This window comes from Kogia breviceps, chromosome 13 (assembly GCF_026419965.1).
Source record: "Kogia breviceps isolate mKogBre1 chromosome 13, mKogBre1 haplotype 1, whole genome shotgun sequence".
Taxonomy (NCBI): Eukaryota; Metazoa; Chordata; class Mammalia; order Artiodactyla; family Physeteridae; genus Kogia; species Kogia breviceps.
The window spans coordinates 81,690,688-81,713,489 of record NC_081322.1 but is presented as its reverse complement, the minus strand read 5'-3'; the positions used below and the strand labels follow the sequence as shown (position 1 = coordinate 81,713,489).

The window sequence follows — 22,802 nt, the reverse complement described above, 5'->3', positions numbered from 1 at the left end:
CAAACACTTCTGCAGCATTGGTTAAGTGGAATTTAACTTGCATCACTTGTCTAAAACAAGGTTATGAGCCAAATTGATTTTTTTTTCAAAGCTGTGAGATTTGGTTTGATTGACAAATTTTAAAAGAGAAAAATAGGTGGGGACATAAAAGGGATATTTCCCAGTACTGTACCTCACCACTAGACATCATTAGCAAGAGAAAAGACTAAAAGGGTCTCAGGACCTATCCCAACATCCTTTGGCCTGGCCAGCCTAGAAGTTCCTCAGCTGAGTAGGTGGGCAGCAAATTAAAATGAGGAATGTGACTGGTTCCAGAGACGGAGCGCTGCTCTTCGTATCTTCCCAGCGCCACTGACTCAACTCCAGAAGCGCCACGTGGCAACAGCAAAAGAGGAAATAATCATGACTATAATGTCATGAAATGACCTCACCAAAGAATCAGAGGATTTTTCTGCCTTCCATTTGTTCCTTTAACTGTACCTTAACACCCTGATTAAGATACATGCTAGTGTGGGGGTTTGTCTTACAACTTTTACCATCACAGGAGTTCACTCTGGGCATATAATGACATTCGCTTTCATTTTTGCTGATTTTTCACTCTGAAATTCTCTCTTCCAGTTGCCCGTAGCCTCCCTTCTCTCCAATCTTCTGGTCCCTGATTGTCACTTGTCCTCTCCTCTACATTCTTGGACTTACAGATTTCTGGACTCCTAACACCAAGTGACCTTGAGATGTTGTCCGGTACGTTCACATCTATTTTCTCATCCAAAAATATTAAGCACATATTAGTAGACGCTGGTCCCTCGCCTCCCCATCCCAGAAACTTCAGTTACAGCCACACGCAAATAATAACCCCAAACAGAAGAGAACCTGTGCTCCTCTTGAGACATCAACAGACTGTTTCACAGCCTCCCCTGACAACTCAACTTAAAGCAGTGACCCAGATCATGGGACAGTTTCCCCCAACAGGCGGCTGTAAATTAATGTTCAGTGACACTATCAGAAAAATCCAGTAGCCACCTGCATGCCCTTGGAGCAGATTCTTTCCTCTCCTTTGTCTGGTATGGCTATGGGGCTGAAACACACCAAACGCTCAATTACAAGACCGTACTTCTGCATGTCTTAAAGGTTACACAGAGTCTATTCATTTAAACTTCACCTCTGGCTTGTCAACGACCTCTGCGGGTGGCAGAAAGGTAGGCACACAGGCCATTCCACAGCCTGAGCATCTGAACCCCGGGGGAGGGGCCTGGGGACCCTGCCCACCTCCCTGGGTGAACCTGACCGGGAAGCAGGTTTGAGAGCCGCTCCCGGAGCGGAGAGGGCGTCGGCCTGAGCATCAGACGGACCTGGGTACCGGAGAACTTTCTTAATTCTGCCAGTGTACTTGTCTAGGAAATGGGGACACCTGTCTGGCAAGACTGCTGAGAGGACTGCAATTACTCGGTGCAGTGTGCCTGGCACACACAGTCGGTGTTCAGTCAGAGCAGTGGTCTTGGTAGCTCACGATTATGTAGGACTCTTCTAAAAATTTTTCCCTGAATCTGCATTTCTCTACTTGGGAGGCGGAGGATGGAAAGCAGTTTATTTGTAAGAGCTTCACGTGTGGCCACACTACAGTCTTTTAACACGGGTCACCCTTTAAAAAAAGGAAAAATCACTCAAGGTTTGGTTGCTGACTCGCCACCACCAAGCCATTTTTCCTGCCTCGTCTGCACCCAGCTGGCCGCTCCCCAGGAAGGCCACTCGCGCCTGTCGGCTCGGACCTCAGTCACGTGCCTGCCCTGCTCCTCCGCCAATGGCAGAATTACCCTGTCTTCAGGGGGCGGGCCATTCCTCCTCACCTCCACCCTGGCGTTAATGTGATCCTGCGGGTGCAGCCGCTGCTCCATCTTTCCAACTGCACGTACAGATGTCAGTCAGACGCGAGTCCTGCCACCTACGGACCATCCCTCCTAACGTACGCTACGTTAACAGAAATCCAGGAGAGGCCCCCTGTTCTGCATGATCGTGACCAGGTACGTTTTCCAATTTTTTTGTTAATCCTCATATGGTAAAGAGACAAGTCTTCCTCAAGTTAAGGATGATTTTCCTTCCCTCTTAGTCTACTGTATCCCATTAAGCATGTTCCCCACACAGACGTCCTCTTCTGCACCCCACAGAGAGAGCTGGGCATCAACAAGGCCTCCCACAGAGCCCGTAACAGATGCTCTGACCCATAATATTTCACAAGCCCTAATGTACACAGGAAAGGCTGGGCTCTGAAAGCCACACAAAAGCGCTCATAAATTTCAGACTGCCCTCATCATCCCCTCCTTCTAAGAAACTGGCTGGAGTGCCACTTCAGTTGCAGGATTCTTGTAAGAACTTTCCATCTCATCACTATCACAGCAACCTAATCAAGTGTCACAACTATTATTTAGACTGAATTTTACTTTAATTTCAAGTATCTTTACTAACAGAGCAAAGGTAAACATTCTTTAAATCTAGTTTTGTCTCATAAAAATCCCCAAATTCACCGTTCATCACTTTTATTAATCATTACAAAACTGAGTAAGGACTCTCACGTGAGTACAGCCTATCAGTGCATTTCAAGATTCTGTAAGGCAAAGACAAACACGCTGATTCCTCCAGACACGGGTGATACATTCATCTCCCCAACCTTTTAGTGACTTCTACTTTTGAAAGGCTCGTCTAAATTCAATGCACTTAAGCCCATGCTTGCCCACAATATTAAAATTATTTAATTCTCGAGTAGTATTAAGGAATAAACAAAAATTCAAAAAAGATTTCAAAAATTTAGGTTAGGAGAGAAAGAGCGGAGTCAAAACTAATTAGAAATGCCCATGATGACGCTTTCCTTCTTTAAAAAGACATTGTTCCGGAACTCCTACACTGATTTCTCTCTCCCTACCCCCGTCGCCCCCGCCCCGTGTACCTATGGCTTCTCAGATCTCTCACATCAACACATTCTCCACACCACAGATAGTTCCATCCTCGACAAGGAGGTAAGCTTGCCTGCCTCTCTGTGTTATCTGTCCACGTTCCATTTGAATCCAATTTCCTTGCATTACCTCTGCCCAGGTCAGTGATGAATGGCTGTCAAATTCCCAGTGGAATAAAAAGAAAAACCCTTTCTTCCTGAGGCAGCAAGTTTCAATTCACAGAGCACATGGCTAATCTACATATGTGAAGGTCACGGCACTTCAGTCAAAGAAGTTAAGAATGGAACAGCTCACGTGAGGGGTTGTCTTAAACATCTTGGCATGCTGCCCAACAAGTAAGATTGTTGCAAAGCAATAGATAGCTTCTGGCAGCAGCAAGGGGAAAAATATTTTGATCATGTGATGCCATACACACTACCTAGTTTATTTCATGTGCGAAACTTTGAGAGTCCCTAAAAAGTACCACATATGCAAATCAAATTCAGATTTCAGCTTCACCCGTGTAGCCAGGCCAGCACATCTCCCTCTTCACAAAATGCGTTTATATGAAATTTCCAGATGCACCGAGAACAAAACTTCAACATACTGACAACCAGTTGGCTCAAATATCTTAATAGCTGATTACGACTTCTTTGCATTAGTTTTTCAAAGAACCGTGGAACACCAAGAAAAGGTATTTACCCTAAAAAAGCACACTCCTTCAAGTTATCTGAGTATAACTGTCTTAAATAAAATTCATCTTCTCCCTCCATTCTCCTCTCTCTCTTCACCAATAATACAGCAATATGGAAAATTACAGGAACTTAATGCACGGTAAAAGACAAAACACAAAATTGCTTTTCACATCCTATTTTCACCAACGAATGGTTGAATAAAAGTAAAACACCCCTGCTTTAAAGTGCTCATACTTCTGACAAACACCTCAACGGAGGAGAAAGGACAGCCTTGCCACACATAATGGGTACCAGGGGAGAAACCAAGCCGTTCACGAGGCACGCCTCTCTCTGCCTGCTGGTGGCATGGCATTTCCTGAGTTGTCTCTATCCAGACAAATGAAGTGAAAGGGAGTTGGCACCAAGAGTGGGGAAAAGGAAGGGTTTCAGACCCAGCAACGTCGTAACAAACATTACTACAATTTTAAAAACTTTCAGCAGTTAACAATCATAAACTACTTGTTTAGTATACAGCAAAAATTAACTGGAAGCAAAAGATCCATTTCATCAACTTGCAAACTGTCTACCTACCACCAATTTCCTTCAGCTCGAAGTTTAGATTGCTTATGAGGTCAGAGTTATTCAATCCATATTTCTAATTAAATGGAACAGTAAGTAAAATAAAAATATTCCACAAACTGTCTATATTTATTTTAATTGCCAATGTTCACTTAGCAATCTAAGAATATTCCTCTACGCTAAACAATGAACACCACGATGTTTATTTAACAATTTTCCAATATTCTCTGGATATCTTTTTGTCTAATACAGTGTCCCTGTAGGTCACTACACCAAGGTCACTACACACCAAGGTCACTAAATGTTCGTTGATGGTGGTGAAATTAAATGTTCTAATTATTGATCTTCTGAATTTATTTTTCCTTACCAGTTAAAAAACATGACTTTTAAAAGACTGGAAAACACAGGAGACATTTTAGAAATGTGATAAATTGCTCCCTAACTTTTCCTAAACACCTGGCAAGATAAAGACATACCAGGCAATAAAAACTGACACTGCCTGGATTCGAAATAAGCTTTGACTATGAACCTATTTGTTCTGAGAGGAAAGACGAACAGGCTGTTAAATTCACTTGTTAAATGAACTAATACAGGATCACACCGAACTCATTTCAACTCCTTATCACACATCCCTTGCCTTGCCAGGCAGTACACCACCACTTCATCAAATCTGCATCTCCTAAGAATTCCATGAGTTAAGTATTCTTTCCCATCCCTTTGAAATGAGGAAGCTACAGACCTCGGAGAGGGGAAGCGACTTGCCCAGGGTCACGCAGGCAGTAAATGCCCAGCCTTCAGGTTCTCTAACCTGCACACCTTCAGCTCTTGCCTTTGCCTTTGCTTTCATCCCCAAGCCTCTTCACGTGGTCAACTTCTGCCTCTTCAGCCCGGTCTTAGCTTATTCGACCTGCTGTACTGCACAGTCTTCCTACTCCTACCCCACGCCAGTCTCTGGGAGGTGTCCCCCTAACATCTAAACGTGTCCCACCTAAACTGTTTACACTGTATTGTGCAGCATGCCTACCTGTCCTTAGTCTCTGCACCGTCAGTTAGTCAAAGGGCAGGACTTCTCATCGAGGGATCCAGCATCCAACAAATGGCCAAGCACACAGTAGGCTCTCCATCCACAAACGTCTGCCTGATACTCCAGGTCTCGCGACACTGACATAAATCTATAGTCCCAAAGCCCTGACATTTCGAAGGCTGTTCAATACAGTGAAGGTAAATGAACTGAATTTTAAATCCTTCATGATACTGATATTACAAAGTCATTTCCTTAGGAGAAAAATCACTGCATGATACCCAAAATAAAATCCAGATTAAGATCACTTTCTCATCAATGTCACATGCACCTAAGAACAACCTTCAAGTACCCTGACCCTCCACATAAACCAGTGAAATGTATAATAACACTCATCGGGAAATTTTCAGTTTGGATACATTTATCATCTACTCTTCAAATTGTCAGATGATGCACTTTGATGGATACAGTTTTTCTGCATAGAACTGCAGAAGAATAATGTAGCCATTCATTTTAATTTCCACTTTGTAAAAACACCAGGAGTCTATGATAATTCAACAGGGAAAATTATGGATCATATGTTATATTTACTCTTTGTATCTTAGCACCAAGTGGTGCTCAGTAAGTATTTGTTCATAACAGAATTAAATTTTGTCCGTGATACTTTTAAAAATCTTAGCATAAAAAAGAAAAACTGTTCTTCTCTACATATTTGAGACAAGCCCTTGGCATTCTCAGGTTTTACATTCCCTGTTTTGCCGGTTTGAGAGCAGGCCTAAACTTCCATGATATGCAAATTATACTCTTGCTAAGGACCAGATCTGAACCATATATTCAGTGAAGTTGAAGCAGATACAGAAGCAAGTTACTTAACTAATGAGAGACCAAAGTCTACCACCCAGAAGCTCAGAGAACCTATTTTTAAAGTTTTGAAACTTTGTTCCTTTGCAAAAAGTACTTCCCCTAAAAGGCCAGTAGTTTTTGCAGATCATGAAAGTGGAAAGGTTTAAGAGGCCGAAGAAAGGAATGACTCTTGGCCCGAGAACAGAACTTACTAATATATAGGACGGAATATTGAATGGGTCCGTGGCTTAGCTCCTATGGCCTCAGTCCCCCATAGGCTCTATTGGTAAACCAGAACCAATGCATGTAACTGTTTACAAGAGTCCCAATCAGTACACAACTACATTTCTGAGGGAAATTACAGAGGAATTCACAAAAATCTATACATCTGCACAGGTCTCAGTTGATATTCTCTGAACATGTCTGGGATCTAGTGTAGTTTAATAAGATACTCAGTGGTGCATAACTGATTAGGCAGTATATTTTCTTTTAAGTTCAAATCTGCACAGAATTCTGCAGCTGGGAGGGAGCAGGGGTCACTCTCTGATGGAGGCAGGGACTGGTCCTCAACCACACCCTGGAGCGCAGCAGGGCCAGGCAGAGGACGAGAACCCAGGCCCGCTTCACTGCACCAGTGGATAGACAGGTGGGGAAAGAGGTGCCACGTAAGGATGCTACAGGATTTACAGAGACGACCTCAGTGACAACCCCGCCCAGCAGGCCACAGTACAGATAAGAAAGCTGAGCCCCTGCCAGATCTCAGAGAAAAGAGCACTGAAGCCGACAAATCAATCAAAAGGTCTGCCCGACTCCAGGCCCCCAGTCTTTCCCTTACATCAGGGTACCTGGCAATATATACTCATATTCTCTCATAAATCCTCACAGCCACAGAAATAAACTAATATACAACGAGCATGTCAGCTCCCTTAGGGATTCGTCTGCTTCTTCAGAAAGATACCTACTCAGCAGTAGCAATGTTTTACATTTCTATTCCCAAGGTCAGTTATAATTCATTCGGTAAAGTAAACTTATTATTAAAAATGCAAACAGGAAGCAGATATGCTGAAGGATAGTAAAATGGGTTTACAGCTTGTATATATAAATACGTGGTCACTGAATCTTAAAATTTGCTTCTTAAAATTTCAGAAATTATATGCCAAATTCTAGACAAATTCTAGAATTACCAAGCATTTCAAAATTAGACTATGAAGTATGGTGAGTGGTTTCATTTCTCAGATACTCATCACAAAAAGAAACAGGAGATACTAAGAATTCTGGAACATCCTCCACTAATCACCAATGCCTTGCTTTCTGAAAGGTTTATTTCAGGACCCAGAAGCAGTAGCTGAATTTACTCCTCAGCCAGCATACATTATTTAAACAGTTACCAAAAATACTCTAGCAATCTAAGTATCTTCCTAAATCTGAGCAGACTGTTTTAACTTTTTTCCCAAGAGCCTGTATAATGTAGAAAACTGAGAAAAAGAAAAAGAACCACTCTACATAAATTTCGGAGAGATCATATTTTCCTTCTTTTAGTTATCATTTTCTGTAGTAGATCTCTATTTTGCTCTGGCACCAAGCCAGCAATTGATTGGTAGCAACGGGAGAGTCACTAGCTCACCTCAACTATATCACAACAATCCACAATTATTTGTTTTGCCAAAATCTACTCCCCTACCCAAGAAGACTGCTGACCCACATGGTTGCTGTTTGCACTTTGTTGAAATGAGCCAGCTCTGAGTCAACGACCATGCCAAAAATACCAAGCCCAGGTACCGGGAGAGTAGCCTTTGGCAGGATGTCTCTGGCCTGAACTGCACACGGGAGCAGCAACGATCCCCACGCCCTGGCTATCATCTGGGTCTGGCACACGGCTGATTAAGAAAATGGGTGCTCAATAAATATTTGCCAACTGATAGTCTGGAGTAGATATTTGCCTAACATACACCTCACAGCATACACAAATGCTAAAGGTTTACACCTTAAGAAGTAATTGTTGCTTCCCGGCACAAGCTCTTAAATCACAGTTCATTTTCTCTGTGCCCTCTATGGAATCTGGTATTAAAGGACATAACTGGTCATATAAAGATGTGACTGCCTATCAGCATCAATAGTAACTAAAATAGGATGCCAATATTTTACACACAAAAAGCCTGTTCACAAGAAAGACTAACCAGATTCCAAGAAGTATCCCTCTGCAGCTGCCTTGAAAATTTAATTAAGAGACCAATCATCTTAATTTAGGAATTTTTCCACCTGCAAAGAATTTTTGCAGAGGGCTACAAATTAAAAACATGAGGGGGGAAGCATAAATTTGGGGCACAGAACACTATGAAAAAGGACACAGCATCACGCGGATTGGTTGTTTGCTCTGGGTTGGCAGGGTGAGATGCCCCAAAACTTAAAATACACTTTTTTAAAAAATTATCATTACAATTGATTTCCACTAATAGTAGAAAGATAAAACCAATAATTTTTTAAAGAGGCTAAAAATGCAAAAGATGAGAAATAAGGGGAAAATGATCATGCTAACAGTTCATTTCCATTTCCTACTATTTAACAAAGTCTCAGACTTCTCTCAACAAAGTACCTCAAACCTTTAAACAGAAAGCCTTCAAAAAGCTGCTTTTCAGCTGTTAATGACATAACTGACAATGAAGCAACTAACCTACACAATGCACATTTCCAAATTGACAAAACCTGGGAAGATGACCCCAAAGTTAGAAATGGAAGCAATGAACTAAAAACAAACCAAAAACACCATTAGTGTTCCTCTAAGGATTTACTCATAAACTATGAAGTGGCAAGATTAATGGTTATAAAAATAAGCTTATTTTACTTACATGTTAATAACTATTTTAAATTCTGACATGAAGAAAGGGAAGAAAAACATTTTTTTTTTAAATTTCAATTTGGGAGGATGAAAATGTCCTGGAAATGGAGGGGCTGCACACAATGTGAAGGTACTTAACGCCACTGAGCTTTACACCTAAACTGGTAAATTTTATGTTATGTATATTTTGCCACAATCAAAAAAACACACACATATATATATATAACTTTTTTAGCATCCCATACAGAAGAAAAAAAAAAAAACACGGCCTAGAATTTTCTCCTGGATTTCATCAAATATGGCTTCCCTTCCAGTCACCTAATAAGGAATGACTTCTGGTCCGAGTCTCAAGTTTCATCTTTCATCAAGGCTCAAGGAGACACTGAGAAGTGCATCCTACAGAATGGAGTTAAAGAGGCCAAATCTAGTTCAATTCAAAAGGACTGCCTTGCTGTGATAGATGTACTCCAGGTTCTGCTGCCATCTACCAAAAATAAGAGAGTCTATGGGTAAATCAGACATGCTTAAGATTTTAAGGTTTTCGTCTCTTTCCTAGCAATACATATCATTCAAGAGACAAATCAATTTCATCATTAGTTCACCTGTCAAACTCAGTAGCCTTCTAATATCCTTGGCATTGACCCATTCAGAAGTGGTTTTAAAAAAACCGGCTACTGGATCCTTCCTATTCAATTAAGTAAATCTAAGGAAACAGTTTTCTTAGAATTACTCCAAATTAAAGACTTTGAAAATAGAACATATTTGTTGAAAATTTACTGTGGAAACACATATTTTACTTTGATAAATTCACTCAGTCACTCAATTAACATGAACTGTTAAAACTATTGTATACATGTATCAACAATTCCATTCATTCCAATGGCATAAGGCAAAATAAGTGGACAATAAATGATACTTAGGTAATTATACCTAAATCATTTTCTTTTCATCAGATTTCTAAGAGAAAAGGTCACTAACATATACCAAGATTTTAGATCAAAATTAGTTCACTCAACCACTCAATTAAACCAAAAAGGGCCACTTAACTCTTACATAAACAGCCTCCAAACTGGAAAAAGCAATACTGTGTAACAGTTCTACATCTACATAAATATACCCTTGGTGGATGAGCAGTTTCGCCTGGTAGTTTCCCCCAACACCACAGGGAACTAGGACTTGGGATTCCTCAGCCTCAAGCATGCATACACAGCAACTGTGCAACTCTCCTTTACATAGCCGCAGAGAACCTGCACCAATCTCCTGATAAAGAAAGGACACCTCTGAAAAGGCATGTGGTCAAAATCTACCCAATTCCAACAAGGCCTAGGACATGGATATGGTCCTTAAGTATAAAGAAGATTGTAAAATGTCATAAATTTTTGTAATATCCATTTTGAAAATCTAAATATTGCAAAAATATTAATGGAATTTGAGTTTTATTAATACTCGTTTTGAGCCTCCATAAATCTGTTGTTTTAAGTAACACACAAGAGTTCTTTCAAACACAAATATAAGACTCAAATTTATACACCTACACACAGCCCAAAATGAAAGGGACACAAGTGAAATTCTAGTTCCTTTTCCTCAAATATGGATCAAAGCACACAGAGCCATTAACTGAGCAGTAGAGTCTCCTGTAGAGTAGGAAGAAAAACCTCTCAATTTAGGACACTAGGCAAAAAGCTAATATATTTTCCTATGCCAATACATCCAAAATTTACATTTCCAAGTCAGTTTTCAACATAAGTAGCAAAATTTCATAGAACCCCCAAAAACTTTAAACGAAACTACTTTCTTCCTAGGAGAGGATGGGGTTAAATAAATGAAATGATCATCTTTTTGGTTTGCCTGTCACACTGGTATTTATCCTAGGGAAATAAGTAAGTTACTATTACATCAGAAATCATTGTTTTAGATACACCCTGCTCCAAATTATAAAGTAATAAAGTCCGTTAATAAGAAATAGAACCGAAAATTCAACCACATTCTATTACACCTGTTTTCTTTAAAATGTGTCTATGTCTAATAAAAGTGAGTTTTATATTAAGAGACTTCCTCTACATTGTCTTACATTTTTTATACCAGTTCTCAAGCCAGAATTAATACTATTTTTATACCAGAGTGAAGATGTTACTCTCTTAGTTCTAATGCAAGAAAACGATATTTAGAGGCTTGTTCATTACTACAATTGTTTAAGTGTGATTTGGAATATTTCCATATCCACAACACAATTCTAATACTTCTGATACAACATGGCATAGGAAAAATGGAACAAGTATGAAAAGCTTTGCCAAAAATTCATTCCTAAATATAGATAAAAAACAAAACCAAAGGAAAACGAGGGAATAGGGTTTCTCATCATAGATGCAAGGTAAGAATATGCTGCTCCCTGGAATACACTCATCGATTTTGTGTTAATATAAACGTAAATTTAAGTGATAGCTGTCTTACAGAGTAGTTGCCATTAAAAAACAACAAATTGCCAAACGTAAGTACACAGAAATCAAGACCACCAATGAAAACAATTTTAACCTATGCATAATTTCATTCCAAATAATACAGAAAATCAGACAACTATAGACATTTTTGTTATGGTCTTTTGTTTTGGCCTTTTCTATGAAACACAGTTGTCAATTCCACCTCTTCTGACGATGGAGCAGCTGGCCAACCATACCTTGGCAAATGTATCAATTTAGGCCACAAATATTTGTTTACAAGATGTAACATCACATAGGGTAAGATTGCACTGAGCGGGGAAAGTGGGGAGTGCTATAATGTATCTTATACAAATTCTAAGGTAATCAGGAACCAGCCTGTAACTTCCTGCTTTGTAAGCCAGCTAATCACTTTTCTTTTAATGGTAAACAAAGCTTTTTTAAAATTACATTGTATTGTATTATATAAAACTAAAGTTAAAATAGCATTAATGAAATTCAGCACAAATGTGGACATCATAAAATCTTAGTTACATGAGCAGACCTCAGTATTTCTTTTGAGATTGCTTTATCTGAATACTTTACCTCACAGAAACCCACTAACAAACTGTATCGTAAAATGCCTTATTTCACTTTTTAAAAAGACCCTCCCGTTACAGTATACGCATATGTTTTGTTCTCAATTACAAAAACATTTGCCACCCAATGTAAACCATTCCTAAAATCAAAAATGAAACTAAATGTGTTAAAAGCCACAAGAAAATTTAATAGTATTTCATAACCTATAGTTATGTAGTAATTTAATATTCTGGACAAACGACTGTTCCTTAGGATAATTGTCACAACAAATATTCAATAATACCAGCCTTCCAAGAAGAAAAAATATAAAACAGAGACACATTCCACATGTTAAACGGGAAGGTACCTAAAAGAAATCTGTGAATCTAGGTCACATGCCCATCATTTTTCTTCCCCCTCAAAAATAAAAAAGCTATTCCCAAGGGTCATACTGAGGACATAATGGATTCACTCTCATTCCAAGAAAACAAAATACTTAAAATGATCGGTTCCATTACGAAAAAATACCGTAAAGCAACACCGACCTACATCTGCCTCTATCATCCTGGTTTCTAGTTTACAGAGATATGAATTCTAAACTGTCCCTTTAAAAGGAAATTGACAAAGCAAATCTTTTTAAAATTACATGGGTTTATTTACACAAGGTTTTTCTATGTTTGTACCTGTACAAATCAAAAAATAAAAATTGAAATCCCAAGTTTTCTATGAAGAGTAGGAAAACATTATTATTAAAAGTAAAATTCCACTAACTAAAGATTAGAAAGGAGTGGACACAAACGTCCTCAGCCTGGGACTCACATGATTATCTGTTAAATTCAGTACTGCATTCACTCTGACAAGTCTCTCATCTAAGATACGGTTATTATTAAAATACACCTTCCTAAAATAAATGAGCTGAGTAAAAATATATATTACAACCGCCATTATTCCTTTCTAACATATTTTAATGCTATGAAAGTTTAAAAAATTGTAATGTCTATGAAAGAAAACTTATTTGGAAGAAACATACCCAGCACAACTTGCATGTAATATAGTTTCCCTAAAACATTGTGTGAGCAGTTCAAATAAGGTTCACATTACCTAACCTAGCAAAATAATCAAGGGGGAAAAAAAAGATTCCTGGGGCATTTGCTTCCCAAGCGGAAGCAAATGTAAAATGACTTTTTAAATTTCGCAAGAGCATCCATTTCTTCCCTTTTAACTAACTGCTGTCTGCAAAAATTATTATATAGTTTCCTCACTTCATGTTTTCTTAAACATAATGTCAATTCTAACTAAAACTCCTCATCCACCAAAAGCTTAAAACGATCAGAATTGTTAAAACACAACTTACTAGAAACAGACTTAATCTTCTCATAAAGCTAATTAAATACTACTAAAAGATATTGCTGGATATCAGAATCTTGACATTTTTAATGCTATAAATTTTAATTTTACATTAAACCACATGTGATGACATAATTCAAATTTTTTTCCAAGGTTTAATCCATAAAGGGTACTTTTATAAAAGCTCTAACAAATCCAAAAAATAGTAAAATTCTTGGTTTAATTATTTTTCAATTGCCATATCCTCACCCTACAATTGAAGTGAATGGCCATGCTGAGACTGTCAAAGAGCTGAATTTTGTAAATGCCCAATCCTGGACACCAGCATAATGTTTTTATGTATTTAATCCTCTTATTAATAACTATGATGTATAATAATTTAAGCTTTAAATAATATTCAACCTTACATCTGCTTGTAATAGAGCTCAGTTATTATTTGTGGCAAGAATTTTTGTGACTGTACTGCTCAGCACTTCTATTTACATCAGCAGTGCTAAATGCCCAATGGTGAGAGGGGAGCCAATCAGATGGCAGATTAGATGTCAACTCAGAGGCAGCTGTCTGGAGACTATTACAGCCAGTTTACCTCCACAATTCAAATTCCAAACCTTGCAAAGGAGATCAAGTCAAGTCTTTAGGCTCAGCCTACCAGCAAGAAACAGCAAGAGTGCAGGACACTTCCTAACAACGCTGCAAGACTTGGGTGACAGGAAATTAAAAATCCAAATAAATCCGATCCAAAAAGATCAATTTGCACTGGTCTGCTACTTCGCTGGGTTCGCTGAATAAAATGTACGCCTAATCCACGATCAAAATAAGTTCAATTCAACCGGAAAGTGTTCCTTTAACACAGCCTATCTGTTGAAGGTGACTCCTTTCAAGGAGCCTGCAAGCCAAATAATGGATTTCCCGACTATTCTTAGAAATGGATCGATATATTTTTGGATTTTTTAAGCTCCACATCGTTGTAAACGTGGGTACTACTGCTGCTACTAAACGCTCAAACTCCAAGCCCGCATCGAATATCCCCGAATGGCTAGGCACAACTACGAAACACACACCAGGCTGCCACAAAGCTAACCTATTTTTCCTGCCTTTACCTTGTGAGCTAAAAGGCAACGCAGTGTGGCCGGAGGGAGGACAAAGTTCCTCATTCTTTTCCCAGTTCTCGCTCATTGTTGGCGCTAACCGAGACGAGGGGGTCAATATTCCTCCCCAGACCCTACTGGCCGGGAGCGCCTGTTTTGTTGAAAGAGCTGCCCGAACGGTCCCCAGCGCCCACACGGCTTCCCCGCGGCGCGGGCCCCGACTCCCGCACGCGCGGCTTGGCGCCCGGGGCGGGGTGGCGAGGCGGGTGCCCGGCGACCGGCAATCGCGGCGCGCGTCCCGGGCCTCGGAGAGACCCCCTCCCCAGGCCCCGGCCCCCGCGCCGCGCAGTCCGACCCTGTGCGCCGCCCGGCCTCGGAGGGAGGCAGCCGCGAGTTAAAATGGCTTTGGGCGCCTCGCCCCCGCCTCCCGCGGCAGAAGACGCAGAAAAAGTACGCGGAAAGAAAGAAACTAGGGCTCGCGGCGCGCGGCGAGGCCGCCGCGGCGGAAGCAGGCCCGGCCGGCGCGGGGGTTACCTGGGATCTGCCCATGGTCGGGCCGGGGGTGCCGGGGCTCATCGCCGGGTGGCTCCTTTGTTGCGCGGCCGCCCAGGCCGGGCTGGCAGCGGCGTACTGGGCGCCCATGTCCTTGCCCAAGCCCATGCCCGCGGCCGCCTGCTGGCCGCCCGCCGCCGCCCCCGCCGCCGCCGCCGCCTGGGACTGGGGCTGCGACGGCGGCGGCGGCGGCGCGCTGGGGCTGCTGTAGTCCGGGTAGCTGCCGCCGTAGCTCCTCATCATGGGGCTGGGCGAGGTGAGCAGCTGGTTGAGGGTCGGGGTGGCCCCCGACGGGTGCTGGTTCTGCCCGGCGAAGCGCTGGAAGCCCCCCGCCGCCGCGCCGGCGGCCGCCTTGCTGAGGCTCGCGGCCCCGCCGCCCCCGGGGCCCATCATCATGCCGCCGCCCTGCTGCCGGGGGGAGCTCAGCACCCCGTACCCCGAGGACGAGCCCCCATAGCCGCCGCCGCCGCCGCCGCCTCCTGCTGCTGCTGCCGCCGCCGCCGCGGCCGCCGCCGCCACAGCTCCCGCTCCTGCTCCTCCTCCTCCTCCTCCTCCTCCTCCGCTGCCTCCTCCTCCTCCTCCTCCTCCTCCACCGCCGCCGCCGCCCGCGCTGGGCCGGCTGTAGCCCGGATAATGGTTGTACTGGCTGTTGGGGTACCCTTCGTGGGAGTTCTGCAGGGGGTCCATGCTGTTGGGGGCTCCGGCGGCAGCTGAGGCGGAGTGCATCATCCCCATCCCGGGGCTTTGTTGTCCGCCATGTTGATCAAAGCAAGGCCCAGCGCGGCCGCCGGGGCCGCCGCTAGCTGGGGCAGCACTGCCATAGTAATTATTAAACTCCGAGACGGCCGCCGGGCCGCAGCCGCCACCGCCGCCGCCGCCGCCGCCGCCGACGCCGCCGCCGCCCCCGGGCACGGCGACCGGCTGCTGCTGCGCGCCCAGGGCGCCCAGGCCCGGCTGCTCGTAGCGGCCGCCCGCCGGCTCCCCCATCTTGGGCGGCGCGTCGTCCTCGTCGCCCGGCTTGCTCAGCAGAGGCTGGCCCGGGGGGTCGGCCTGGCTGCCCCCGGCACTGTCCTTGGCCCCTCCATGTTGCGGCTGCTCCATGTCGGGACCGGGCTGAGCCGTGCCACTGCCCGCGCCGCTGAGACTGTTGTTGGAAATGGGATGCTGCTGCCGCTGCTGCTGCTGCTGCTGCTGGAACTGGCTTAGCTGCTGTTGTAGTGCGTGGTGGTGGCGGTGGAGGTGGTGGGCATGGTGGTGCAGGTGGTGGGCATGGTGGTGGTGGTGGTGCTGCTGGTGGGGCGGTGCGGCGGGGGCTTCGCCAACGGTTTTCAGTTTGTGGTTGGGGAGCAGCCCCGTCTCCATGGCCGAGCCCAGGCCCGCCGAGGAGGAAGAGGAGGACGCCGCCGCGGAGGAGGAGGAGGAGGAGGACAGCGCGGCGGCGCTTCCACCCTCCTTGAGAGCCGCCTCGGAGCCGCCGCTCTTGGCGCTGTTAGCGCTGGCGGCGGCGGCGGCGGCGGCGGCGGCGGTGGCCGCCGCGCTCGCGTTATGGGCCATGTTCAGTTCGTGACGGGGGTGCGGGGGGTGGTGGTGCACGTTATTCAGGCCGCTGCCGTCGCCGCCGCCCCCCGGCATGGGTCCCGGTGCCGCCGCCGCCGCGCCGCGCGCCCCCGCCTCCAGGTCCCGGGCCCCGGGCGCCGGCCGCGGCCCGGGGGGCGCCCGCTGCTCGCCGCTGCCAGCCCGCGCCCGCGCCGCCGCCGCCGCTGCCGCTGCTGCCCGCGCGGCCATGATCGCCGCGGCGTGGCGAGGCCGGGCGGGGGGCGGGGGGGGAGACAATAAAACCCACTTTTTAGTCAGCAGCCCCTCCTGTGCGCATCCACACGCCCCGACGGGAATCGAGCGAGCTCCCTCCCCCTCCACAGGCCCCGCCGGAGCCGAACCGGGAGTCACGCCTTACGGTCTGGGCCTGTTCTCGCTGTGTAATTTCATGGTGAAAGTTTTTAGTTCAGGTTTAAATGAAACTTTTCTCTTTTCCTCTCTAACCCGGATATGGGTAAATACACGACTGACTGAGCCTATCGGGCCCAGCATGGCATGAGAGGGAGCCGAGCGAGCCTGAGCAACTATTATCCACTTCTCTCTGATCACTCGTGCGCACTCGCAAAACGCGGACTGGACTCGGCCCGGGCCGCCGCCGCCGCCGCCGCCGCCCGCCCGCCGGGCCCTGCGCCCGCCCGGGCGCACCCTCGCGGGCACCGGCGGCCCCAGGCCGGGGGCTCGGGCGGCGCCGCAGGCGCTCGGAGCGCGGCGGCGGCGGCGTGGGGCAACTGGAGCCTGCACTTTCCCCTCGTGCCTCCGTCTCCTTGCCAACCGGGCGTTCGCGTGTTTGTTTTCACGTCTAAAAGGCCCGATACAAAGGTGGAAAACGAGTCTGACGAGCAGACAAAAGAGGGAGAAGGGCTGAGGAACAAAGTTGTCCGCTGGCCTCAAAGGTTACGAGGAGCCGGCGGAGAAAGAAAATATTTGGGCAATCTGTGCAAAAGTACTGCCTCTCCCAAGAGTTATGTAATTTTTCAGAATGTTAGCCTCTCTCCCTTGATTTCGGGCCATCAGCGTATTTCCCACAACTACTTCAAACTGCAGAATTAGGAGAGTTTACGTGAAGGTTAGCACATTCCAGGAGCGCTGTGCCCTGTACACAGCAGGTACTCAATATATGCTTATTATTGACTGCACCTGCCCAAAGATAACGTTGATATAACTTTTTTTTTAAGGCATCTTATGTGTGTACGTAGGCTTATCAATGAAAACACGAAGTAGTCCCAAAGGAGCATTTTTCCTGCAATGCACTTGTCTGTCTTCTCTCTGAAGGGAACGTCCTCAAATATGTAGCGTGGTGCCTTACGCTCCCAACAACTTGCACGTGGAAATTTAACTATTGGCGGCATAATAGCTAAGGTTTATCTCTTGTCTTCATAAATCTGTATGATGCCTTTCCCCCTATTTCAGAGGTTATGTGCACGATTAACCCTCTTGATATGGGTTCGTTTCTAAGTGATGTGAAACAAAACTAAAAGAAATACATGTTATATTTAATAAACATAAGATCAATAATGATATAAATCCGTCAAATCTAATCCTAAAGCAAAAACGTTTCACACTTTGTTTTTTTAAAAAAATACTATCCATTATTCTATCACTTTTTGATGCTTTAAATGTTTTTATTATTGTGGATTTGTCACCTGGTAACATCTTGAATATCTTCAAAAGCAGGACTTCTTAACCTGAACAATAGCTCATTTGTACTAGTGTACTAGTGTGGACTCAGTTTTCATGGAGAGAAAGCACTTGAAACCAGAGCTTTCAAGAAGTCCTGCTAGCTGAAATGATATATATGATTTTGGTAGAATGTAACTTTCTAAAATCATCTCATTCTTAAGCTTTCCATAAAGGCTATTTTAGTTTATTTCAACTGCAGTGGTTATTTTTGTTTGCTTGAACGAGTGTAAATATGTTACATGACTAAATAGAAAATGATAGATGTGAAAAACTGGTGACTGGGGGAAAGGGAATCAGGTGCACACCCAAGGGTCATTATAGAGTGTAGAAACCACAAATTTGCATTCAACAAATTGCAAACAACTGGAAAACAAGAGTTAGATCATCATATGTAAGAGAGAATAACAGAACCGTAAGGTAAATTCATGCCAAATCATTCATCAGTCTTTGCCAAGAGAATACTACATCTTTGTTAGTGTGCCTCTTTGACACTTTGTCCTGGATTTTCTTCCTTTATATATTCAAATACATACTAATTATATGATTATACCACATAAGTTGAATTTTTAAAGTTTTTCATATGCAAATATAAATATGTCTGTTTTGTGTATACGTGTTTATACATATATTCTAAAATCCATTACATATGTAAGCTTTTAAACATTTATAGTCAAACTAAATATATACATATAATCATAAAAATGCATTTTTTCAAACTGATAAAATACATCAAAGTCAGTTTGTACAAGGGTAGCCGTATTTTGTGGCTTATTTTCACAACTAATCCTAAAAAGGGAAAATGAGTCACCAAGTTCACCTCTGGCCCTTTAAAAAAAATTTTTTTTTTTCATATAGAAAAATCATGAAACTTAAAAAAAAAATAGGTATGTAGGTCGAAATCTCTTTTAATTACTTTTGCTTCAGCAAGTCAACTAGAAGATTGGAGCCAAGATGCTATGAAATAGAGGCCCCCAGCACAATGAAATCAGTCTGCTATAAAAGGCGACACATGCCAGTTTCTCCTCCCCGATGGCAGATGCCACACCCTGAAGCAGACAGAAGGCACTGCAGTCTGTAAGAGAAGCACAACACACAAAGCCAGCAGCACTTGGTTTTGTCTCTTAAACCACAGAGAATGCTAAAATACCTTTTTAAAAGCGTCTTGCTGAAGATAAGTTGTGGGCTCCTATTTATTCAACGTAGGCTTCTCAAACACACCTTCTCGGGAAAACAAAATAAAAGCCTCTTAACAGTTTCATTTAAAAATCCAGGACTTTAAATGAAATCACAATTGTCAGGGGTCTGTTAGAAAGTGATGAAATAGGTTCACAATTTCACAAAAGCACGACTTGAACTATAAATTATGGTTTTTACTGTGTCAGTTGCCTCAATTATCCTATATGGCAATTCTACTGTATTTTTTTTTAATGTTAAATAAAATACTAGAAATCACCGCGTACTCTTCCTAGCGAATTGTTTTATTTTTACACCTCTTGCCTAAATTTCAAACCATGGTGACAACTTTAATAAGTTACTCTAGCCACGAAAGAGCCCAGAAAGTGAAGGCCCAAAAGCTGCAGAGTGGCCTCTCCACGCCTGCAGCCAAGGTTGCCCCGTGCCTTCATGTTTAGCCAGGGGATCACCCATTACTTTGTTAAACATTACTTTTGGGCTACAAAAATGGGGTTGGGTTTGGTGAGGTTTTTTTTAACTGTATGAAAAATTAATATTCAAATACAGTTCCCTTTGAATAAGTTTTAGGGCAGTGAATGAAAGGCTCTTCAAACTTGCCCACTTAAAGAGGATTGAGCCAGATGGTAGTTTAAGAATGCTACGGTTCTGTTCTTTTTGCCTCATTGTAGCCCATCATCCTGTTTGCTTTAAGATTAGTCCCCTTTTACTGTTCTGGTTATTTATTCGATAACTGAAACTATCACGATTCACTACCCATCATATTTCTCAGTATTCTTTACATCATTTGGAAGCAATTTAGAATAAAGCCCTGTCAAGGTTTTTACAAGTAAGAACTATTAAAGAATAAGGCTTTGGATACTTGCTTTCCTTTTAGATTTATGAGAAATGCAATGAATGGAGCTAATGGGATTTCCCTACTAATCTTGGTCAGCGACTTTAAAGAGCACTAAACAATTGTCCTTTTCACGTCTCTGATTTAGACGTTGGCAGTGAATAACTAAGTAAATGCAAGATACGGGATGTAGCATTTGGCTTGAAACAACTATGCAAATTTAATAGTGGCCCATAAGTTTAGGATGCAAAACAATTAGGATTTCAAAAAAAATCTAGGCAAGAAAAAATTTAAATAAATCTGGGGACTTTGACTAACAATAGCGCTACTATATTTACTAAGAATATTATAGTGGGGATAATAAACCTCGATGGAGATAGGGATAAACTACACCTTTTTTTCCCAACAGACTTATCTAGAATCTACTTTGTGACATCCCCTGAGAATAAAAAGATAAATATTACCTTCGTCCTGTCCTCAACAGGGGAGATAAACTATTACCTGAAACATACTTAGGGCTGCCCTGAAACGTCATGGAGGATCTGGCCAGGAAAGAAGTAAGTTCAGGCTTCCCCACCTAATAACATTCCCTGCAGGTCTGCCCTGTTGGCTGCCATCAGCCAGGCACCTCACCCTAATACTCAGTCTGGCACGGCTTTGACATGATGCTGGGAACCCACCAGTGCTGGGGCTAGACTTCCAGAACCCTAAGTCAGGTTTACCATTAGGCTACTACAATTTGTCTCCAAAGTCCCTAGAAACATAGTAACAGCAGTGAAATAAACTACATTTATTTCCTTAATACATTTTGGAACACTGTACTATGTATCTTATACTGGACTGTCCACATTTTGAATGATGTGTAATAAAACTTTTTTATTACAGCCTAGCTTAGAAATGTTCTATAACTTTTAGACAAATGTGTGTTCAATGGCATTTCTTTCACTTGATTCACAAGATTGTCCTCATTTTGCCATCGTCAGAATCACTTATTGAGCACCTATGATTACATCGTGACATATACTCATCTATATGGCTTCTGTCACTGAGAACCTGCTGCTTGGATAAAGGCACTTTATTGATAACACCACTCTAGTTCCTCATAAATAAATACTTGGGAAGTAAACATATTTGAGGTCATTTTGTAATAAGAATATAAGGGAAATCATTTGGAGAGTTAATACCTCAATTTTATGGAAAGATTTTAGCGACCTATCTGAAGGCCTTCTGAGTCTTTGTCCTATGTGATTAATTGCCTCATAGTACATATAACCTTCTAAAATAAAACTACTTATCAAGCACAATAAATTCCAAACAATACCTCATGTGCATCAACGTAGTGCATTCGTGATATTTATTTCACCCTCCTTATCTTTGATTGCTTTGTCCCTAATTCATTAAGGGAATCAGTAGGCATCTTTAAGGGCAAATTACTGACAGTCATCCGATTGTTCTAAGGGCCAAAGGGCTTGGTGATATGTTGCTGTTATACCAAAGATATAATTTCATTGGGGAATTTGCTTATCAATGCATTCCTCTAGAAATGCCCAAGTGGTTAAGCATAAATATTTTTCTCTCTCCCTTACTTAAAGGAAATTTCCACATTGTAGTATGTTACTGTAGGACTTAAAATTCAGGGGCCTATACCTGGCCCCTTCTCTGACCCTCAGACGTCTCCTCTCAAGCTGTACATCTCTCTGTGGTGCTGTGACCTGCTTTCTCAGGGACCATGTGGGATATAGGTTTCCCTCCCAAAGCATAACCCACAAGGAGCTGCTGAGAAGGTAGCTTCTTGGCTCAACCGCATTCATTCATTCATTCATTCGGCCAGCCAGCCAGCCAATCATTGCCGAGCCCTGCCTAACTCTGCACCGGCCCTGTGCTAGGCTCTGCGGCCACTACACTGAGGGGGGCGGGGAGGGGGGAAGGAACTTCCTGCACCGTCTACCAGCTCGACATTAATCAAGTGATCCCACTAATAAGTGTCAAATTGCACAGAGATAACATGCTCAGGAAGGAAAGATGCCAGAGTTCTATGCGGGAAATAAACGAAGAAGCTGACGTAGACCGGGGCCCGAGGGAAGGCTTCCCGGAGGAAACGTGGCTGGGACTGACAACCGAGAAGTGAGGAGAAATGAACCCGGGAAGGAAGGGAAAGAGCGTCGCAGACAGCAGGAGGCCAGCAGGGCTGGGGGAGGAGAGGGGCAGGAGCGCCGCCGCGGCCGCTGAGGAGGGGCCCCCGCGCTGCGCTCGCGCTCCGCGAGCCGCGCGAGGTAGCTGCAGCCTCCGAGCCCGGGGGCCGAGCCGGGGCCCTGGGTGGTCACGGGCCCCACGGCCTGCTGGGAAGAGAGGCGGGGCCAGGGCGGGTGGGCGTGAGCGTGGGGCCGGTCCCGGGAGTCCAGGCTCCCGCCGCCCGGCCCCGGCCGGCCGCGCTCCTGCGGGGCGCCTCCCGGTACTCTGCGATACTGAGGGATAATAAAAGAGCATCGTAAGATGAGTCTATTTTCATGTTCACGGGTTTCTTTAAAACATACTCGGCCTCAAAAATAGAAGGTGATACAAGTGTGTTTTTTCACAGAATAACTCTAAGACTCATTTATGTTTGAGTAATGCACAGTGCCGTGCCCCACAGGCTCGGTGGCC

At 43.8% G+C, this 22,802-nt stretch overlaps 1 protein-coding gene across 12 annotated transcripts in view; it reads right to left on the bottom strand.

Annotated features, from left to right (window-relative positions):
- The window catches only part of ARID1B (AT-rich interaction domain 1B), a 411,191-nt gene extending 394,390 nt beyond the window's left edge, over positions 1-16,801 (bottom strand). For 11 of the 12 annotated variants that reach the window (XM_059035981.2, XM_067011074.1, XM_059035980.2 and 8 more), the window contains exon 1: positions 14,840-16,657. In XM_059035981.2, the coding sequence (XP_058891964.1) occupies positions 14,840-16,642 (1,803 nt within the window). In that variant the 5' untranslated portion in view covers positions 16,643-16,657. Of the gene's footprint in view, positions 1-14,839 lie in introns of all 12 variants that reach the window. The other variant, XM_059035978.2, reaches the window with a different exon arrangement.
- Positions 16,802-22,802: the final 6,001 nt, after the last annotated feature.